Below are 20,886 nucleotides of genomic sequence, written 5' to 3'. Positions count from 1 at the left end.
CGATATGGCTGGCACACACAACAACAGCTAGATAACAAGAGTGCAAAGAAGGAGAGCAGACAAACAACAGAGCAGCACCTCGCATCCCTCACCATGATGAAAACGGCGGGGGAACAGCGAGATACAGAAATTCCAGTGATTGAAATGATGACCATGGACACAGACTGACAAGGCAAAGCCAGAACACGTAGCTAAAACAGAGGAAGAGGATGCGGCCATGGGAGACCAGGGGGTGAGTGGGACCCCGATACGTGCTTCGATGCGGCAGAAAAGGACACTGGGCCAGAAGCTACCCACATGGACAAGGAGGCATGGAAGAGTCCCACGGGCACAGACAAATTTATCCAATCCGAGCAGACTGACTTCAACCCAATAAAGAAACCTCTGAATCCCCTAGGAAGGAAATCATGGAACAGAGGCACGTGAGGTATGCGCTGCATGACACTCGGGACTCACATGAAAACATGAAAAGTGTAACCATGAAAGAAAAAACTTATTTGAGAGTATAGCAAGATGATATGGATTGGCATCGACGATGGTACTTGTGCTGCCTTCCAGGACAATGTAGACTTAGATGAACCACGGCGAGCCTCCTGGTCGTCTGGGTGGTCACTCAACACCCCTCCAGAGTCACTGCTCAAGGACTTACAACAAGAACAACAACACCCAGGCTTAAACATTTAGCTGTTGACCTCAATGGAACCAGACCCGGAGCGAGGAGGTCCGTGGAGCAACCCACGGTGTCCAAGACATGGATAGATCACTGCCTAAAAGGGTATGGCGGACTGCAACTGAACTACACCAATTTTCATTTTGATCACCTAGTTGGTCCATGCATAAAAATTAAATAAGAAATGTGGCCCGCCACCCCTGCGCTAAGACGTTAGAAACGCCGAAACGGTCAAAACTTGGCACCAATGTCGACTCAGCCCTTTATTAGCCCCACATGCATAAATGCCATTGGAATCCCACGAGGAGTACCAGATGAGTACAAATTAGCGGATCAAATAGCAGTGGGGTTTGAGTCTGTGCTCATCCGGGTAATACCAAACAAGAACATACCGGTAGATAGGATAAACTATATCCATTACAATATACAAAGGTTGGTTTGGTGAACTTAACGCGAGATGCAGTAGTGGGACTATCAAAACTGCTGTCAGTCACCTCCTTGATGACAGTGCAGACTAGGATGGCTGTTGATATGCTATTAACAGAAAAAGGAAGCGTTTGTATGTTTGTTTGAGAGCAATGTAATACATTCATTCCAAACAATCGAGCCCCTGATGGTTCTGTAACCCAGGCCTTTGAAGGATTAAGAACACTGTCAGTTCAAATGAGAGAACCTTCCAGCATAAATAACCCGCTGAGCGATTTTGCTAGAACGCATGTTCGGGAGGTATAAGGTACTGGTTTTATCTGTAATGACCTCCCTCGTTATGGGGATAACCATCATGGGTCTATGTGGATGCTTCTGTATACAATACGCACAGTCTCTGATAGAACGATTGATAACTAGATCCAGAGAAGGGAAAATGCCACCGCCATATTCTATAACAATGGGTGAAGTACAGTTGCTCCTGGGATAGAATGAAGATGAACAGGCAAATTCGAAATGTGAATCCAATTTTGATTCACAATCAGGAGACGAATGCGCTCCAGTATAACATATCATATCATTGCAATTTCTAACTGATTAGTGCTCGATAAGAAGGGAACTTATTTCCCACAAAATCAGCGATGTCCTTACACTCAGGTCCTATGATGAAGAACACGGCCAACGCCAAGAGGTGGCCATGTGCCGAGGGTTTACAGAACTCTGAGTGATCTTTCCTGTCAATGATTATGAATGAATGTTGTGTAGATTATTGTTCAATGAATCAACAAAAGGAGGGAGTGCAATGGGTAAATTGTTTCCTGCTAAATTGTTTTTATCTCTCCTTCGAATATCTTCCTTTATGATGTATGTAACAGAAAATTGTTTAATGATAGGTTGTTGAATCATTCGTATTTTTCATTCGGATATCTTCTCTTGACGTACGTAACAGGTAATTGTTTACTGATGGACTACCGAATTGTTTGTGTATCTCACATGCCTATCTTCTCTCATGGCGGAGTGCGTATGAAGTAGAAAAACTGCAGAATGTTTTGAAAAGTCTTGTACCCAGCTGCGTGCAAGGTAATGTCACGACGCCCTGACTGACTTATCGTGCCCAGGGGAGGAGGGGAGGAGGGGGCGGCTGCTCCCTCCCCATCCCTGACCTACAATGACCCGACTAGGTAAGAGGTCAACTCCATAGACGGAGAAAAAATAATGTGATTGGCTGAAGAAGAATGCTACACCTCTGTCCCCCCGACACCTGACTTCGAAGACCTCCAAGGACTATAAACGAGTGACCTGCCCCTCTCACAGGCGGGATTTGGGTCCAGACTTCCCAAAAGAACTCTGTATTATGCTTTTCCCTTCTTGCACGCAAGATAAAAGCAACATTGCGCTATGTCTTGGGTGTCCTGACTCTCCTTGGGAGTCCTGACTTTTTTAGAATCTCTCGGCTTGGGAAAATTGCCACAACACTTCTTAATTCTATTTATATTCCTATTTATTTTACTTTTTTTTGTATTTTTTCGACATAATAACTGTTACTCTGCTGTGACAAAGAAGCTTCCCCTATGAGGATCAATGAAGTTTACCTTACCTAACCTTACCTTACCTTTCTTATCTTGACTTAATTAACACGGTATCTAAATTCAAACTTTTTCCAAATATTTGCTAAATCAAACTACTGACGTTGATAAAGGTAATATATATACTTTGAAACATAAATGTATATCAGTTCTTGTATTTGTACATGCAATTCTTGCATCTTTATTATTCAAGTGTGACCGTATTTTGTTCCACCAGATGGTAGCAGACACAGTCTGAGAATTGAGAAAACTCGGGCAATTTCAACAGATACAGGTAGAATTAGCATCAGAACTGCTAAACTTACATTTCACAGATGTTAACAAACCATGACAATCAACGACAAAAATAAGTAATCTATATATCTTTTCCAAGCTGATTTATTTTTAATTGATAAATTAGCATTGTCTTGCAGCTTGTTTCAAAGGTATGATGCTAAGACGAGCTAAGGTTTGAAGCATATCAAAATTCATTCTTTCTTTAACCTTAACCAGGCTACCATAACCTAACCTCCAGGTGGCAATGCCAGCCTCCTCAGAGATAACAGAAAAGATGAAAACATTAATGTTACTTTATTTATAATCATTCTCCACACAGATCCCATGGATCGAGAATTGGTCAGCTGGTTTTGCTTAGACACTTTGACGAACAAATGACCTGACCTGCCCTAATCTTCATCGGGTAAAATTTAATTTCAGTGCAAAATGAAGGGTCACTGGGGTCCAATGTACAGTTGAACATGATTAAATTGACAGATATTATTTCACATCATCAAAATCATTATCCTTTTCAGGCACATAAAACTATCTCAGCGCAACAGTGGATCCCTGGGAAGACATCCCTTACTTTTACTCTGTAATGAAAAAAAGTCTTTCAGACAGCGGGCTGGTGGTGCACAAAGACCAGCAAGAAAAGATGCACCATACTTTAACTCTGAGTGGTCATGTCAAATATTTGGGGAAAAAAAATCCAAGTTGCTGGCGTGGACGTGGATAAACAATTTCAGGACATGTGCAAAGGATTAGTTTTAGAATCTGGCATTTTTTCCAGGTTTATCTTAATAGGCTTTACAATCTCATGGGGGGAGGGGCAAATATACGGCGCAATTTAACATTGACATATGAAATTATTGCCTGGAGTTCAAATAAAAGGTAACTGAATTAATTTTATATCTATAGCGCTTACCCTGTACTCAAGGATGCAGGGGGCTGGAGCCCATCCAGTTGCTATTGGGAAAGAAGTAGAGTTCATCCTGGAGCAATCGCAAGTAGATCACAGGGCCACATGTAGAGATACACAACCATTCACTACCTTATTTACACACCTCGGAATTTGTGGTCTCCGATTAACCTAGTGCATGAATTTTGGACTGTGGGATGGAACCGGATATCCCGTAGGAAATCCAGGACAGACACGGGAAGAAGAAGAGCCCCCGTCGAGGCAGATTTACCACAGTGCCACCCCTTTAATGGTATATTGATGAATTAAGTCAGGAGACGAATATAATTAATATCTAAATGTTCTATTCTTGGGCTCCTCATCAGAACAAGCTATTCGAGCACAGCCAAGATATACAGGTCTTTTAGTTCAGTCACAGTATGATGGCGCATTTCTTGATATTATTTTCTCTTTTTTTTTGCCAGGCTTAGCAAAGGAAAGAATAAGATGAAGTATTATGGGAAGGAACTGGGAGGGTCTGATATTTTTAGAAGCATTCTTCAAATAACTGAGACAAAAAAAATCTCTTAGAAAAATTTTACTTTGGACACTTAACTCTGAGGACTCCCATCCGAATATCTTTTAGATTAGATCTGGTCATTTTACGCCCGTTTTGCTTTTTTATCCGGCCAGCCAAACCATTTTCTTTGAATATTCTGATAAGTCTTTTCAATCCACATTGAATTTAGAAACTCCTTATATTTTCCCTTTGTTTAATTTAATATGGATGATTCCATAGAAAATAATGTCAGCACAATTATATGATCATAAATTATTTTAAAGTTGAAATAAAATGCCAAAAAATGTAAATATTGAAATTGCAATTTTCATTTGGTTCAATTTACATGGTACTTAGTTGGCCTGCGCATAAAAATTAAAAAAGAAATGTGGCCCACCAGCCAAAATAATTGCCCACCCCTGTCCTAAATGCTTTAGAGCACATGTGATCAAACTCAAGGCCCACATGCCAAATGTGGCCCATGATGTTTTAAATTTTAGATTCAACACACATGAAAACAGAATGCAAACATGTTCCCCCAATTTTACATTCTTTATAAACGATTTTGAATTAAATAAGAAATCGCTGAAACTTATGTAAAAATCCAAAAACCAAACAATATACAGTTTTACGACTGATATTCCTTTAGATCCATCGAGTTAAATACATATTTTACTCCCCTTGCCATTTTTTACATTGTTATTATTATTTATTTTATTAATTTCCACTCTTACAGTTAATTGATTGCATACAAAATGAATGTCCTTCTGTATCCTTGTACCAATTTATATCATTGACATTCGATTCTATTAAGCCAGTGTTGGTTGGTCATATTTTGTCTGTTTCTATACAGTCAAACAATTTTCATAAATTATTTTATAATTTTTTTAACTTTTTTGTTGTAACAATAAAATTGTTAAAATATAAATTCAACACTGCAACGTTTTTCTAAATTTTATCATGTTCACGGAACATCTGCCTTGTCTCAGCACGTCGTCTGCAAAATATCCTCCTATTCACATGTTATTAAAAGTATGGATTGGGGGGAGGGGGGGGTTCTTTTGAAAACTAAAACAATATGCTCTAAATGTTCTCATCAAAATGCGATTTATTAAACGCATTTTAAGCGCAGATTTACGATTTACGAGTGAATGGGATGTGAGCGAAGTGTTTTATTTTGACAGTTCGCACAGGAAACGCCGCGCCGCTGCGAATCTTCCTCGAGTTCTGAACTTAAATATGGGTACGTGGTAGGTGACCGATGGGGTTTTCACTTCACCGAAGTAGCATGTTGTCGACATTAAGGTTCACCGGACTCGAGTAAATTCTCACCATGCTTCCTCGTAGACAGGACTACGGCGTGAAACGGACCGGGGGAGTCAGGAGCGGCTCGGTTATGAACTTTAGGACCACCGTGAGTTCGGTTTCTGGCCGCCGCGGCGCCGCCGTGCTCCCCTCCGTGCTAACCTTCCTGGTGATCGTAGCATCCGGAGGCCTGCTGCTCATGATAGAGAAAGGAATGCTCAATAGCATGGAAACGCCTCCACCTCGGGGGAACGGTAAACGGTTGGATTTTCACCGGCAAGGAGGGAAACTCGGCCGAACCGCCGCGGACGAAGAGTTCCAGGTACTTTTAACTTGAAGACGGGGCTTCATCCGGGGGTCGTTGCGCGGTTAGTGGGCAAAGTGTGGGATGTTTTCACCCAGGGGATCCAATCCTCTGTCAAGACTTCTTTGTTGTCTCCGCACTGTTTTTAAGTACAAGGGCTGCAAGGAAAGACACGCACACACAATATTGTGTTGAAAATGGGTACATTGCAAAGTTTCAGGGTTCCACAGTTTACTTTTGCCCACTGAGTATCATACCTTTTTAAGACCATATTTCCACTGAGCATCTTGCTGTTTGCACATCTGTCCGATGTTAAACGGATCTCTCTACAGACATTCAACTGCAGATGGATTTTTTGTTTCCTATTTTCTCCACTAAAACCTCTACATGCATGTATCCGTCTACTTCCTTTGGTTTGATTCCCAAAACCTTAAAGTGAGATCAAGTTGTTATTGAGAGTGCATTAAGTGAAATGATCTTGTTACCACTCACATAAGAGGCAGGATAAAGTGTTTCTTTGAGTGTTGAAAGTGGTTATTGTCATGTGCAGTGTGGAAACATGTTTCCATGTGCAGTGAAATTCTCATTTTGCTGTCCGCAGTCAAGCCAGCAGGGTAGCGGTAAGTAAATGATAATAACGTACTGTTCTCACCAGATGTAAACAGTGCACAGAAATGTAAACACTATTAGTAAGATGTGCAAGGTAAACTTGAATGAAGCTTTGAATGTGCGAACTCACAAAGTGCAGATGCAGGTTGCATGCAGACGATTTAAATAAACAGTTAAGTTACATGGACAGTTGATTGCAGCACTGGCTGTGCTGGATGTAACATGCAGAATTGTCCTGACATGGCTGTTGGCTCCTGTCAGTTGGATAGAACAAGTTCTTTAGTCTAATCATTCGACATCTCACACTCCAGTACCTTCGGATGGAGGGTAGGAGTGTGAACAGTCCCTGTTGGGGATGGGGGGGTGGATGTGGTCCTCGGCGATGAAGGCAGTTTACCTGTGGACTGTAGCGATAGATGGCCCGCTAAGAAGGCAGTGGGACTCTAGTTATCTTCTGCAGTCCTTACATTTGCGGTCCAGAGCGGTGATGCAGCTGTTTACGATACTCTCAACAATGTAGCTGTAAAAGTTGCTGAGGAAGAGCAAACAAAATGCAGCAGGGGTGAGATTACCAGATGTGAAGCCGAATGTCTTTAAATTTGAAGTTCTCGTGCATGTTCCATATGACTTGACTGTTGTTTGTTCATAAGGCATTCTCTACCTGATTAATATGCACATCATTCAAACTATGCTATCTTAATGAGGGTTGCTTGAAATGATTCGGATAGTATTGTAGCAGTATATTATGGGACAAATCTGACTAAGACAGGATTTACCACAGACTTACCTTTATATCCATATTCGAATAGGTGGGATATGCATCCTTTAACACCACTCCACTTTGTCAGATCATACAGGAGATCCGTAACCGGACCATCAGGACCATGTGCAGCCAAAAGAATATGCCCCACAGTATCTGGACCTTGAACCCCCTGCAGAGGAAGACACTGCTGCAACACATCCTGGTGAATGACGAGTACCACTTCCTCTACTGTTATGTCCCAAAAGTGGCTTGCTCCAACTGGAAGAGGGTCATGAAGGTCCTCAGCGGAGCGCTAAAGAATGTGCAAGTCAACATCAAGATGGACCATCAGCGCGACCTGGTGTTTTTGTCGTCGTTAAAACCGGATGAGATACGATACCGTCTCAAGCATTACTTTAAGTTCATGTTTGTGCGGGAACCCATGGAGCGGCTGCTCTCTGCTTATAGGAACAAGTTTGGAGAGATTGAGTCCTACCAGAGAAAGTATGGCGTTGAGATCATAAGGCGTTACAGGAAGGGCTACAATAAGAACACATTAGTAACAGGAGACGATGTCACCTTTGCTGAGTTTGTGCGTTACTTGGTGGATGAAGACATGGAGCGTACGAATGAGCACTGGATGCCCATGTACAACTTATGCCAACCATGTGCCGTGTCGTATGACTTTATTGGCGCCTATGAGCATCTTGAGAGTGACGCTGAGTTTGTGCTCCAGAAAATAGGAGCGCCACCCAGTGTTCACTTTCCAGAGAGGCAAACATGGTACAAGCCGGTCACCTTGCAGACGCTGCACTATTATCTGTGCAGTGTGCCACAAAAGCTGCTGAGGGAACTCTTGCCAAAGTATATTTTAGACTTTTCCCTCTTCACTTATCCCCTCCCCAACACAACCACTGAACACTGCCGGCATTAAACATTAGATGATGTTTTTTTTCTAAATAGAGAATCACTTTTAACTTTTTTTTTAAACTTCTGTGGAGCAAAAAATAATCTGATGCCTTTCACCCATTTTTTACTTGATGTCTGTACAGTATTGCAAACTGCTGAATATTCCAAAATATGGAAACTGAATAGACAACCACTAAAGTGAGCTGCACACAAAGGAAAATATAAAGTTACTGAAGTGTAAATCAGAATCTTTCAACATTCCTGCCATGCACCATTCCAATAAATGCATGTTCATGGTACACTGACTGAAATGTTAATATGGTTTCAAGGCCAGGCTTAGACAAGTTGGTAAAGGGTTAACCACTTTAGTGGACAGTCAGTGGTTTAGCAGGCTTAAATGGGTCTTGTATTCTCACTCAGCTGGTTTTGGATTTGAAATCATGCTTGTTTTTGACGCAGTCTCATTCCATCCGCCTACCATCTATCTTATAACCATCTGCTATTTACTCTTGAATAAAACTGATTGTAGTGTGTCAACCTATGACATGTAAAACTTGACTACAGTTTGTTTGTCTCTTTTGTTAATCTTTTTTAATAACTTAAAAACGAAAATGAAAAAACAACAAATATTAGATATGACATTCATAATTGCAGTGCTTTGTTTGACTAATATACAAGGTTGTAGTTTCTCAAAGCTTGAGCCTAATTTGGTTACAGTGTACAATGTAAAAACGGAGGAGAGGCCCTCATCCAGTAATGTAAGAGGAGTTAAGAATTCATTCTGTTCAAATATAAGCACCCACAGTAAGGCATGATTTTCATTCTCGATGCCCCAGGATGAGCAAGTCAGTAAATTGGCTCGGAGGTGTGTGTCAAGCAGCAGGTCCAAAGCATTAATGCAGTCTTGATCCTTTTGAATTCAGCTCCAGACTTATGGCACAAGTGATTTGACTTATTCATGTTCTTCATTCCTTGTTAGTCCTTGAAGCTCACGCTTCTGAAAAGGCAAAGACAATATATTTTAGTTTTTTCTGGAAAGTAAGCTGGAGAAGCTGTTAATTAATGCTTATTTACAGGTTTTATTTGTTTAGACAGCTATTCAACTTTTCTAAAAAAAAGATGGCAGATTGGTTTGCGTTGATGTCTGAACAGCTTCATCTTCTCTTTTTCCTTTAGGCTGCTCCCATCAGGGGTGGCAACAGTGACTCAACCTCCTCCATTGGACTCTTTTTTTCTCTTTATACTCTTCCGTCACACCAACCAATCTAATGTCCATTTTCACTGCATCCATAAATCTCCTCTTTGGTCCTCCTCTAGGCCTACCATCTGTCAGTTTCAACCTCAGCGTTCTTGTACCAATATATTCACTATCCTCTGTAGAATAATCTAACCAGAAACTCTACTGCTGTTTCTCCTAAACACTTTCATAACTCACCATGTATATCATCAGAACAAACTGCCTTTCCACTCAACATCCTCTTCAATGCCCTCCTTACTTCACCTTCACTAATCTCTGCTACTTCATGGTCCACAATAGTCACCTCTTCTATCTTTTGCGCAATTTCATTTTTCTAGTTCATTGATTCCTCAGTACTCTTTCTATCCTTCTGTTACTCTTCTGCCAATTGTCATCCTTAATTATCAGAACCTGCTGCACATACTTCCCATCTCTAACTCTGTTTTGCCAATTTGTATAATTTGTCTCTCCCTTGTTGCGTTCCAACCTAGCATCACCTGACATACTTTGTTTGGCCTTTGCCACCTCCACCTTTACCTTGCGCTGCATCTCCCTCTACTCCTGTCTGCTCTCGTCAGTCCCCTCAGTGTCCCAATTCTTCTTTGCTAGCCTCGAGCGATCAGTTATGAAAATTGTGGGTTTGATTTGCATACTTGGTTTTGGCATGCGTTTTATCCCAGATGCACTTCCTGGTGCAATCCTCTGCATTTATTTGGGCTTGGGACCCGCTGAAAAAGTCACTGGGGCTACATTGAGGCTACATTCTGCACAGGCTTTATATCCCAACATAATTGAAAGTCTGTTGAAGCTTTCTGATACTGACGGTGACTAAAGCTGCCAGAACGTAAGGATCGTTAAGGTTGCGTTTTTACTTTCAACCATCAAAGCAGTGGCATCATTTTGAAAGATATGAAGTCCTGCAGTGGCCATTGAGAAGAAAAAATGGTCAGCAATCCATTTTGTATTTTGTGGCCACAACATAATTCCTATGCTTGAATTCTTGCAACAATTACAATCTTTCTAAGGCTGAAATATTTGTGCCCATGAGATATAACTCCAGAGTTATTCCATCACCATAACAAAGTCTTTTCCACACTTTCCCTATGATGATTGACAAGTGGCCACAAAATAATCATCGTTCCCTTGTCCACTGCTGGGAATGAAGTGAGCTGCAGTACAAGTAACAAAATCCTTTTCATTTTGCCAAAAGAACAGCATTGCCTATTTGCTTATAATTATTAATTACTTTCAATATTTAAATTTTCAACAATGTGAAAACTAACTGGACAAAGACTATTCCCTTGTGGTTATGTGCATACAGTGCAAACTGCAGAATCATTCAGGGTCCATCTGGTCCCTCAAACTAGAGATGTGTAGTGTGTTTCTCTGGCAATTTGGTAAAATGTAAGGAAAAAACAAGCATCTCCTCTATTTTACTGCCAATCTTATTGTTGATTCAGGGTGGATACCTGTTTTCCAGCAAATTATATGATTGGCTGAGGGTGTGTACACTCTCTTGAGTAAAAAAATGGAAAGAAACGTGTGACAGTAAGACATCAGAGATAAAATTCATATATTTAAAGAAATATATTTTTTCTTTTATTGGCCATGAAAGATTTTTTCATAAATTATGTATGAAACCTAAGTGTATGAGATCACAGTGACCTGGACTATTCATGTACAATTGGGTAATTTAGAAAACAATTTTGGCAAATCTGAGGAGGCCAGTGCAAGGTTTGAAGTTGAACACATGATCCCAAAAATAATGGTCTTTTAAATTAGCAGCGTCTCAAAAGTCTGACCTGTCTGCCGACTTGTTGGCCGACTTGTCAGGGGGTGATGCTTGGGAGGCATGATCTGGGGACGTGTGATGAGAACTGGCAGAGACACTTAGGGGTAACGAGAAAGACAGTCCTTGTCTGCGCATCTCCTGAACCGCCCTTTCACTATGGTCAGAAAATGAGACAAGATCAAATTCACATATCAGTCTCCACTGCTTGTCACATAATAAGAACACCCCATATATAAAAGTATTTCAACACATTTGTAGAAGTAAAACTTGAATAATCAATTATAAAAAAGTGCATCAATTTAAGCAGTGGTTGTTTTCAATAAGAAAGTCTTCACTGGAGTGAGATTTAAAAGGGAGAAGAGATTATGTACTTTTTATCTTATTTGATGTGGGAATTAGTTCCTCTTTGTTTTTCACTGTTAATCAAATACAGCATGTGAGGTTGGTGAGCTTTTTGTGCTTTCTCCCTCATGAAAAAGATTAGCTCACCGCTCAAAACGTTCAGTGGTCAACTGTCTTTTCAGAACATCCATCTCTGTCTGAAGCTGAGAGACTTTGCCACGGAGGTTGGACACCTCGCTTGCATGCTCTTCCCTTAGTTGCACACAACAAACACAAAATTGTATTTAAATTTTATGTTACGTTTCATAAAAAAGCGGGATGTTAAGAGTTGCCTTACGTCTTTCTGTCCGCCAAAGTGAGTCTATCGCGCAGGACTTTCAACTCGGATTCTTTCTCACTGGCTGTGAGATGGCTTTGGAACTCCTTCTGCCGATTCGTGGAGAGCAGAGCTTCAAGGTTACGGACAGTCAGTCGTTCACTGGCCAGCTGGGTCTTCAGATGTTCCGCGTCTGATCGCAAATCTTCTAGTTCTCCTGTGATCTAAAGACCAGAAATAGCCCAAAATTGATGGCTGCATCATGCACTGCAACCAGTTTACAGCTGAGATTGAAATAAAGCTGTGAGAGAAGAAGAGCCTCACTCTCTCCACATCCATGCTCTTGGACGTAAGCTGGCGTGCAGTGAGCTCCTTGCTGGAGTCCAGTTTGACACAAAGTTCCCTGACTGATGCCAGGTCAGCAAGCAGAGCATTTCTCTCCTCCTGTGCTTTGTGTAGGTCCTCCTCAAGTCGAGACATCCCACGTACCAGTGACGATACTTGCGCTTCATAAGCCATCACAGCTTGCATATGCTAAAAAAAAAAAAGGATATTTCATTCATTCTAATAGAGACCCTGATTGTATTAGCTTAACTAGGATTTTTTTCAGGAATCGAACATGACTGTTGCTTGTTTAGCCAGCTGTTTCACCTGTTGTATCTCTCTTTCTTGGTGGCTGACAGTGTCAGACAGGTGTCTGCGCTCTGAGTCAGAAGAGAGGAGCTCCAAGCGGATTGAGTTATTAAGGCCTTCAGCTTCCTGCAATTTATGCTCCTGCTCCTCTATTTCAGAGTGAGCAATTCGAAAACGCTCCAACAAGTCCCTATTCTCCTGCTCCTGTGGGTCAACAACCTCAGTCAGCAAACAGACTCAGGGACCTAGAACCATCTGTGATTTACAGCACAATATCAGAAACAGAGTCAACGTTTCATTTTTTTTTTTGTTACCTTTGTGGCCATCAGTTTCTCAATCCGAGAGACTTCAGAAATGTATGAGTGGACTCTCAGTTTCAGTTCATCTTTCTCATGCAAAGCTTCTTCCATCTCCATACGTACAGCCTAGACAGATAAAAGATTTTGATAGCATTTCTTCATTTTTGTTGAGCTAATCCATCCAAAAATATCCATACAGTAAAGCTTAAGACTCAGCATGAAGCTATCCCTTACTTGGTTTTCTCTGGTCATTGTGACCAAGTCGTCCTGCAACCTCCGGTTTTCTCTGACTGTGATATCTTTGTCTCTTATTATTCCAGCAAGTTCCACTTGAGAGGCATCCAATTGTTTTCTCAGACTGGCTATCTCCCTCTCACGGCTTTGGAGCGCCCCCTGCAGCTGACTGAGAGAAACTCATGTAAAAGTTGACTGGCCACAACAGACAAAACAATTCTTATTAATTCAAAACACCACTTTGGTTTCTATATTTATCAATGCGACAAAGCAAAAAATAAAAACTAAATACTCACGCCAGTGAGTTGTCCATGTTTGTTACAGTGAGTCTCACATCCTCAAGAGTTTTTTCCTATCAAAATGAGACGTTACGATTGGCTTTCAAGATAGTAATCAATGAGAATATGATTGAAATTATTTTGACTGAAGAAAAATAAAACACTTTCAAGAGGAATTTTTAATCAAATGTTCAGAACATGAAAATGGTGGATTTATAACTATTGTAGACCACGCTACCTTTTTGCAAAGCTCCTCCTGGAGAAGGACTAGCTTTTCAGTCTTTTGATCCACCTCATCCTGTAGACCATCCTTCTCCTTATCCAATGCAGAGACAGACATATGTAGAACAGCTGTATCCTGCTTGTGCTGGGAAAACTGCTGAGTCAGGTCCCCTGCCAGACAACACAGACAAATCAAGCAAACCGTAAACTAGCTGATGACAAAATCAAATAGAACTACGACAGTAAGTTTTAAATCTCATGGACTCCACAAATAGTCACCTATTTTCCCCTCCAGTTTTTCAATCTGGTCATGAGCAGCTTGCAGTTCATTTATCTTCACTGACAGTCTGTGTTGGACATCAGACAGCGACTGTTCCATCTGCTCCTGCAGCAGCCTTTAAACAGACATTTCGAAAAGGGAAAAAAAAAACTTCAGTCTACTAAGAGCAAGCAACAGAGCTAGGTAAGAAAAAATGCAAAAAGTATTTTTTGCATTTTAATGTATGATAAAAATATGAATTGGGCATCTACTTTAGGAGTAAATTGGTGCCAATGGAGTGTATTTTTTCTTTTCAAGAAGGACAAACCTAAGAGCATTAGATTCTGCTCTCTGCTGTGCTGCATCCTCCACATTCTGAACTGCAGCAACAGACTGAACCTTCAGCTCCTGCTCCACCACTTGCTGGTTCTCTTTGAGTACAGTCACTTGTGACTGCAGGTCCAGTTTTTCCAGCTCCAACTACATTCAAATATGAGAAATAGTGAAAGACTTCTGCATATTGTTAGATATTTTTTCTAGTTTGGTATGACAGAGTGACCTTCCGCAGTAACAGAAAATATGATGTAATACAAGAAATTGACCGTGTTTTCCAAACACTAACCAGAGACTCAAAGGTGGATCAAGGCCCAAACCTTGTGGTCAACTTTCCACCAAATAGGGAAAAATTGTTAGTAATAAATGAATCGCAAGACTTACATTCTGAATGACATTCTCAAGTTCAACCATCTTCATTTCATCTCTCTGTCTGTCTGCAACAACTGATGCCTGGCCAACCTGTAAAACATTATGACCCATTCCATTTTAGGAAAGTACTACAAACAAAAGAAAAAAAACATGGACTTAATGACTGCTGGATCACAACCAATATTGGGCTAGTATTAGCAAGCTTATTCAAGTGTATTTCCAAATAATTGACCAAATTTTGGCAACTAGTACAGTTACTTCTTTGGTCTTAACCTTTAACCTCTCCTTCAGTTTATCTCTCTCCATTTCTGTCTGTTGTAGTTCCTTCTTCAGTTTCAGGGAGTCAGCTAGTCCATCTGTCCTCTGGGCATGCTGTAAGTCCTCTTGTGCCTAAAGAAACCATAGCATTTATTGTTTAGAGTTCAAAAGAAATTTCAGTTCAGTTGGCTGTCTGAGCTGTTGTCTCACCTGCTGAAATAGGATTTTGAAGTTATCTCTTTCATCACTAAGGGCCTTCACTCTGCTCTGGATGTCCTCTGTATACTTCTCAAAATCCAACAAAGCAGCCTTCAGCTCTTCTTTTTCTTTCATCAAACGAACCAGCTCTGTATCTGTTACAGCCCCCTAAAGATTTCAGGCAATTATATGAAACGGCGTATTTATGATGACTAACTGATGAATCTTCAAAATGTCAACATTTCTTACCCTGCTTGTTTTTGAGCGAGAATTTCTATCCCTTCCCAGACTACGACTAGGGCTATAGTCTAGCGCATCGGCCCCTCTGACTCTTTTATAGCGTTCAGCCTCTTGCCGGTAGTAATCCCTCTCCTCCTCTAAACTCTTCACAAAAGCATCCAGGCGTGATGGGGAGCGCTCTCTTCCACAAACACCATGTTTAGCCCTCATGGTCTCCAACTCCATTACCAAGTCTTTCTCTAGAAAACGTCAACATTTTGCGAGTGAAACAGAGATTTGTATGAAGCTTTTACAAAGAATAGTTTGTGAATATGTTGACGGCTACTTACCAGTTGCCATCATGTTTTCCAATTTGTCCTGCAATCTGATTTTCTCTTCCTCCAAGAAATTCATTAGTCCTTCCATGTTCTCATTCTGCTCTTTGAGATATACCAGCTGGTGTCCAAGATGCTCTTTTTCAAAGTCACTGTCAGATTGCACCTAATTTACCAAAGCACAAAAATATTGAAAAAAAATAAAAACACTGACACTGACAAAATGCACTAAGCAGTCATTGGTACTTCTAACGTGTAAAAAGTTGACTGGAAAGGACCAAAACCTAATATTTGGCTTGCACTAGTACATTTATGAACTGAAACTATATTGAAATCATGATATTGTTAATTTCATGACACCATGGGATTGTGAGAAACGTCTTATTGATTCCTCTGTATGTCCAGTACATGCAGAGAAATTGACAATAAAGCTGACTTTGACTTTAAATGATGTAGATACCTGTCTAATGTTTGTAATGATATTGTCCTGGTCTTCAATTATTTTCTGCTGCCTTTGAATTTCTTTCTGTGAGGACAAAAAAAGAAGGGAAAAAAAACAGAATGTGTTCAATTTAGGAGTTTGTGTATGCACAACTTGAAAAATGCTTTCGTGTAATATTCTCACTTTAGTTTCTGTCAATTCCATGTCTGCGGATTCCAAAACCCGCTCCTTATCCATCTCTAGTCTCTTAGCGAGGTCATCGATGTGTGTCAGCTCTTCACACAGTTCATGGTTCTTTAAAGAGAGGTTGACCACTTTGGAGGAGGCGTCATTCTTCTTCCGCTGCAGCGCTTCTACTTTCTGCTCCAGGGTCTTATTGCTCTCCTGTAGTAATTCGATCTGTGCGACACAAACTGCCCTTTAAAACACAGGTGATGGTGTGGCAACTACATCACACACTGGGCGTCAACACAGCAGTTCAAAAAACTAACAAACACAAGATATGACTGGATAGGAAATATATCTGTTACTGTTTATTTGAAGTTATTAAGGATTTTGGTAAGATGTACCAATTGCAGAAAATTATGCACTATCATAATTTCAGTTATGTGAAAAGTTTTTGTAGTATCAATTATTAGAATTCCCAATTTAGCGGTTTACTTTAATTTGATGACATGAATGCAGACCAAGCCATTGCTCTCCTTGACCCTGTCCGATAAATGCAGGCTTGTACCGAGGTGACCATCCAATGTATAATCTATGGCAGACTATGCATGGGAATCATACCCATGAGTCTATAGGGCCCCAGTGGATATTAGGCCACTGTGGGTCAAGGAAGAAGAGGATGTATACATGCATGTCCATAGCCAGAGAGAGAGGAGTAAAAGGCAAGAGTCTAGGACTGAGTGGGGACCATAACTGTTGATTGACATAATCCGGAGGAGGAAGGTGGATATACAAATGTGTCCAGGTGACCAAAAGAAGGATTAAAGGTGTTCTATCACAGTAGTGATGGGATGAGAAATGGAGTAGGTGTTATCTTGAAAGAAGAGTTTCTTGGAAATGTCCTGGAAGTATAAAGAGACTTCAGATGATGAGTCTGAGGCTCGAAATAGAAGACAAAATGTTCCAATATGTTATTGATTAAACCCACAGCTTGGATGAAAGTAAGACAAGAAGGAGACATTCTGGTGTGACTTAGATGAAGTGATGCAGAATATTCTCAAAGGAAGATGAGAGAACAAAGTGATGGAAGCTGAAAAGGGATCAGCATTGTGTGGTTATTAGTGACTACAGCTAATGTGACCAGGGAGACAGGTCGGAGAGTAGGCTACTTGGTGTGAGTGGGGCAGGCGGCTAACCTGAAAATATCTTAAAATCAGGAACAGATTTTTTTTAGTATAAATTTTGACTTTTTTCTTCTATAAATACTAAAAGTAATTCAATTCATTTAGTTGGGGATGTACTCAGTTTCCGTTGCACATATTTTTAATATAACTAGTATTGTCTGTATGCATGTATGTGTGTGTGTGTGTGTGTGTATATATATATATATATATATATATATATATATATATTTAAAGACCGTAGGGACAAACTTGCCTGGAGGTTAAGATGGGTGACTATTTTTTCATTACTGATAGTCTGAGCCTCCATACAAATTACATCGTGAGGTCGACCTCCATGAAGTGCATAATTCAGACGCGCAATCTCTTTGTCCCGCTCTTCTACCTTGAAGGGTTTGAAAGACAGCATAATCTCCATGACAACATGTACCATGCTACAGTTACAAATATCTAATGAGTACTCACTTGATTATTCAAGTGCTTTTTAATTTCATGAGAATGTTCCAGCTGTAACTGGACTTTTATGATTTCGTCCTGTAACTCAACAATCCTACAAATAAAAACAGCAATTAGTCAAACCAGCAACTGACAAACAACAAGTTCATTAGGCAGCAATCACTTCAGTCACAAACTGGAAACCAACCTTCCATCTGCCAACAGTAGCAAGTCGGCTACATATGGATCATCAGGCTGCAATATGGGGTAAGCCGTTGAAGAAGGAGGAGGAGGTGGTTCATCAATCTGCATTCTCTGGCGTCTGAAAGGAATACTGCGCTTTTTACCCCCTGTGAAGGTGTGTGTGAAAGGCATTCATAAGAGCACGTCTCGGGTGGTCTATAATTCAGTAAATACGATTTCATTAAATATTTAAAAAAAAATGTATGATGCAGCCAAAGATTGTTATACTAACGTCTATGCCAGTAAATAAATATATTCAAAGTTGACATGCTCTTGGAAAAGAAAATTAACAACCACATCAATTTTCTTTGCAATGACATTTGCCATGACATGTCTAGACCAAGTCCAAGCATCTGATCTGACTCTGCCCCAAACTGAGTTCACCCTGTGCTCACCCTCCTATCTAAAGAGCTTTTACTCAAAGACTCAACTCTTTGGTCCAGGACCTATCAGCAGGCTCAAAATGTTCTGGATCTTCAAATAAACTCAAAACCACAACAACCCCGGAACTAGACTCAGACTTCATTTTACCCCTCAACACTCTCCGTCGATATTTGCGTCTCTCCTTACATATGTCAAATACCATGTCAGATACAGAATAAAAAAATGTTGACTGATGGTGTCCTTCGATTAACAAAAAAATTTAGACATACAAATATGCTCTTTAAATTGTAGCCCTCCACCGATTACCTGGTGTCTGCACCACAGCCTGTAAGTTCTTCTCCTGAAGCTGCTGGATGCATTCTGCTTTTGCCTTGCTATCTTTCTCCAGACAGTGAATCTTGTGTACATACTGATTGTTCAAAAACTTCAGATCTGAGGTCTCATGGTCCAGTTTCCTGATGTGAGTCTTCAGTTCTGAAACAGGAGGGGATTATGTGAGGTTGCGGACAAGGGAAAAAACTGCTGATGAAGTCTCAAAACCGACCTCTGGTGACCTGGTCCCTTTCCTCCCTCAGCTTCAGAAGGTCAAGGTGTAGCTCATTGCTCTCTTTGACTAGCCGTGCATTTTCTGTCCTGTAAGGCTCCAGGATAGCGTCAAAGTTTCTGGTTTCTTTGTCGGTCTTTGTGGACAGTTTTGCATGTCGAAAGCTTTCTGTTGTGTGGACAAGATCACTGTAAAGCAGAAAATGTGTCAATACTCCATGAGATTAACTGTGAATGACTTCGAGGGGGGCAGAGGATCTCACCTGAAAAGTTTTTCTACCAGTGGCAGGGACTCTATTCCCAGCGGCTGACGGTAGCCCACCTGGTCCAGACGCTTCCTTAAATTGACAAACCTTCTTTCCACGTTGTTGTTCATGGCTAAGATCATAAATGTGACAACAAATGATTCTTTGGGGTATCTCTCACGACCTCCGACTTGACTAAGCAAAAAAGATAGTGTACTAGACTTATATGACAAAGCCCCTTGTCTTTACCCTGATTAAGCATCCTTCATTCATTATTTACACCACATATCCTGCATTCCTGCCAAATAAACGACCTCAATGAGGATACAAACGATATCTCCGATTTACCAATGTCAATTTCCACTTTTCCGAGGTTTCCACATCACACAAGTCTTCAAAATACCAATTGAGTACCACGTTAACAATTTTGTGACATGACTCAAAAAAATCGACATAATAATTACATTCTAATGTCAGCTGAATATTAAACATGATGACGTGCAGTCATTAAATTGTAGGAACGAGAACATATTTTGAAGGAAGAGGACTGCAATTACACAATATACTTACTTCAGGGGTATGGTAAAGTTTACTGTTCATGGAGAAAGCTCTTGTGTTGTTTAGGTTACTTGCTAGCTTGGGGAGTTAAGATTTTAATCAAGCTAACATTGTGATGTTTGAGAGACGCTTGCAAATGTGAGAACTGAATTTAGATTAGTAGCTTAGCATTGACGACATGTCGGCCACGGCTTCTGTCAACCAGTTAGCTTTAGCTAACGTAAATGTAGCCTCCTTATTATCATCACCTACCTTACTAGGAAAACCAACGTTGACTGGCGTACATTCAGCACTACACCTTCGACTTAATTGTCTCTTTCAGAGAACCCGCCCATTGTATTTGTAGAAGGATTACGGTATTCTGCCCGTAACTGAGTCTCTCTTGAATGTTTCAGCGTTTAGGCCGTTTGAAAACAGCGCCGGTGATCTCCAGTTTGCATTCGTCACTATGGGAGCTCGTCGGATCAAGTAGCGTCGGTCTTCCCCCATTAGACCCACCTCTCTGGTTGGAGCGGACATGGGACACGTCCTGACGTCTGTGTCGGTCAGTGGGTGGGTGCGTCACTGTTATTTTATTTTATTTTATTTTATTTTTTTTATTTTATGCTGTAGATGCAAGTACATGAAGGTGGTATAATTCCTTAAAAATATAAACAATTTCAATCTGAAGTAAAATATAATTTTGATAATACTAATCGCTAAAGTATAATGGAAAACATCCGTCTACATAACTATCGAGATAAACTTGATGAGAAGACTGCTCGAATATTTAATGTTTTATTTTTCAAATAATACAATCGAAGAGATCTAAATAAAATCATAACTGTAGCATGTATTGCTCACAATATGAACAATGCTATCTATTTTCAATCAGTCATTTACCGAGACCGAGGTACATACAAATAAAAAAGAACAATAAAATTAGAATTAATAATTTTAATCAATAATAAAGTGAATTAAATAGTTGTTCTTTATGTGTGTATAAATATAAATATAAATATAAATAAAATCTCTGGGTATATAATAATAAACCATCCTGATCTGGTCCACATGAGCTTTTCTATAGACCATTTATTATATTTCATTTATACATCAGG

General features: G+C 40.3%; 2 protein-coding genes across 2 annotated transcripts; one reads left to right on the top strand and one right to left on the bottom strand.

The window, feature by feature from the left end:
• The first annotated feature begins 5,619 nt into the window (after positions 1-5,619).
• Positions 5,620-8,822, top strand: chst14 (carbohydrate (N-acetylgalactosamine 4-0) sulfotransferase 14). Its single transcript, XM_086161849.1, has 2 exons — positions 5,620-6,024; positions 7,464-8,822. The coding sequence occupies exons 1-2, from the start codon at positions 5,731-5,733 to the stop codon at positions 8,289-8,291; spliced, it is 1,122 nt and encodes a 373-aa protein (XP_086017975.1). The 5' UTR covers positions 5,620-5,730; the 3' UTR covers positions 8,292-8,822.
• An 11-nt stretch (positions 8,823-8,833) lies between these two features.
• cep135 (centrosomal protein 135) lies at positions 8,834-20,235 on the bottom strand. Its single transcript, XM_086161850.1, has 26 exons — positions 20,042-20,235; positions 19,250-19,364; positions 18,988-19,175; positions 18,750-18,917; positions 18,025-18,166; positions 17,847-17,931; positions 17,638-17,766; positions 16,219-16,434; positions 16,054-16,119; positions 15,609-15,759; positions 15,289-15,518; positions 15,052-15,207; positions 14,857-14,973; positions 14,596-14,673; positions 14,207-14,358; positions 13,899-14,014; positions 13,636-13,790; positions 13,416-13,471; positions 13,120-13,288; positions 12,901-13,011; positions 12,605-12,790; positions 12,278-12,487; positions 11,975-12,177; positions 11,785-11,889; positions 11,306-11,449; positions 8,834-9,263 (listed from the first exon to the last, which is right to left on the bottom strand). Exons 2-26 carry the CDS (start codon positions 19,360-19,362, stop codon positions 9,242-9,244), a joined length of 3,468 nt encoding a protein of 1,155 aa, XP_086017976.1. The 5' UTR covers positions 19,363-19,364; positions 20,042-20,235; the 3' UTR covers positions 8,834-9,241.
• Positions 20,236-20,886: the final 651 nt, after the last annotated feature.

Source organism: Fistularia commersonii, chromosome 16, assembly GCF_037954325.1.
Source record: "Fistularia commersonii isolate RoL2024-O1a breed Wild chromosome 16, RoL_Fcom_v1.0, whole genome shotgun sequence".
NCBI classification, from domain to species: domain Eukaryota; kingdom Metazoa; phylum Chordata; class Actinopteri; order Syngnathiformes; family Fistulariidae; genus Fistularia; species Fistularia commersonii.
The sequence above is the reverse complement of the archived record's forward strand: the minus strand, read 5'-3'. Positions and strand labels throughout refer to the sequence as shown.

Coding starts and splice junctions, on each gene's coding strand:
- chst14 (XM_086161849.1), top strand. CDS start 5,731: ATGCTTCCTCGTAGACAGGACTACGGCGTGAAACGGACCGGGGGAGTC. Junction 6,025..7,463: donor CCGCGGACGAAGAGTTCCAG/GTACTTTTAACT, acceptor CCACTTTGTCAG/ATCATACAGGAGATCCGTAA.
- cep135 (XM_086161850.1), bottom strand. CDS start 19,362: ATGAACAACAACGTGGAAAGAAGGTTTGTCAATTTAAGGAAGCGTCTG. Junction 16,435..17,637: donor TCACCCATCTTAACCTCCAG/GCAAGTTTGTCC, acceptor TGTGTCGCACAG/ATCGAATTACTACAGGAGAG. Junction 14,359..14,595: donor TTGAGAATGTCATTCAGAAT/GTAAGTCTTGCG, acceptor ATTTGAATGTAG/TTGGAGCTGGAAAAACTGGA.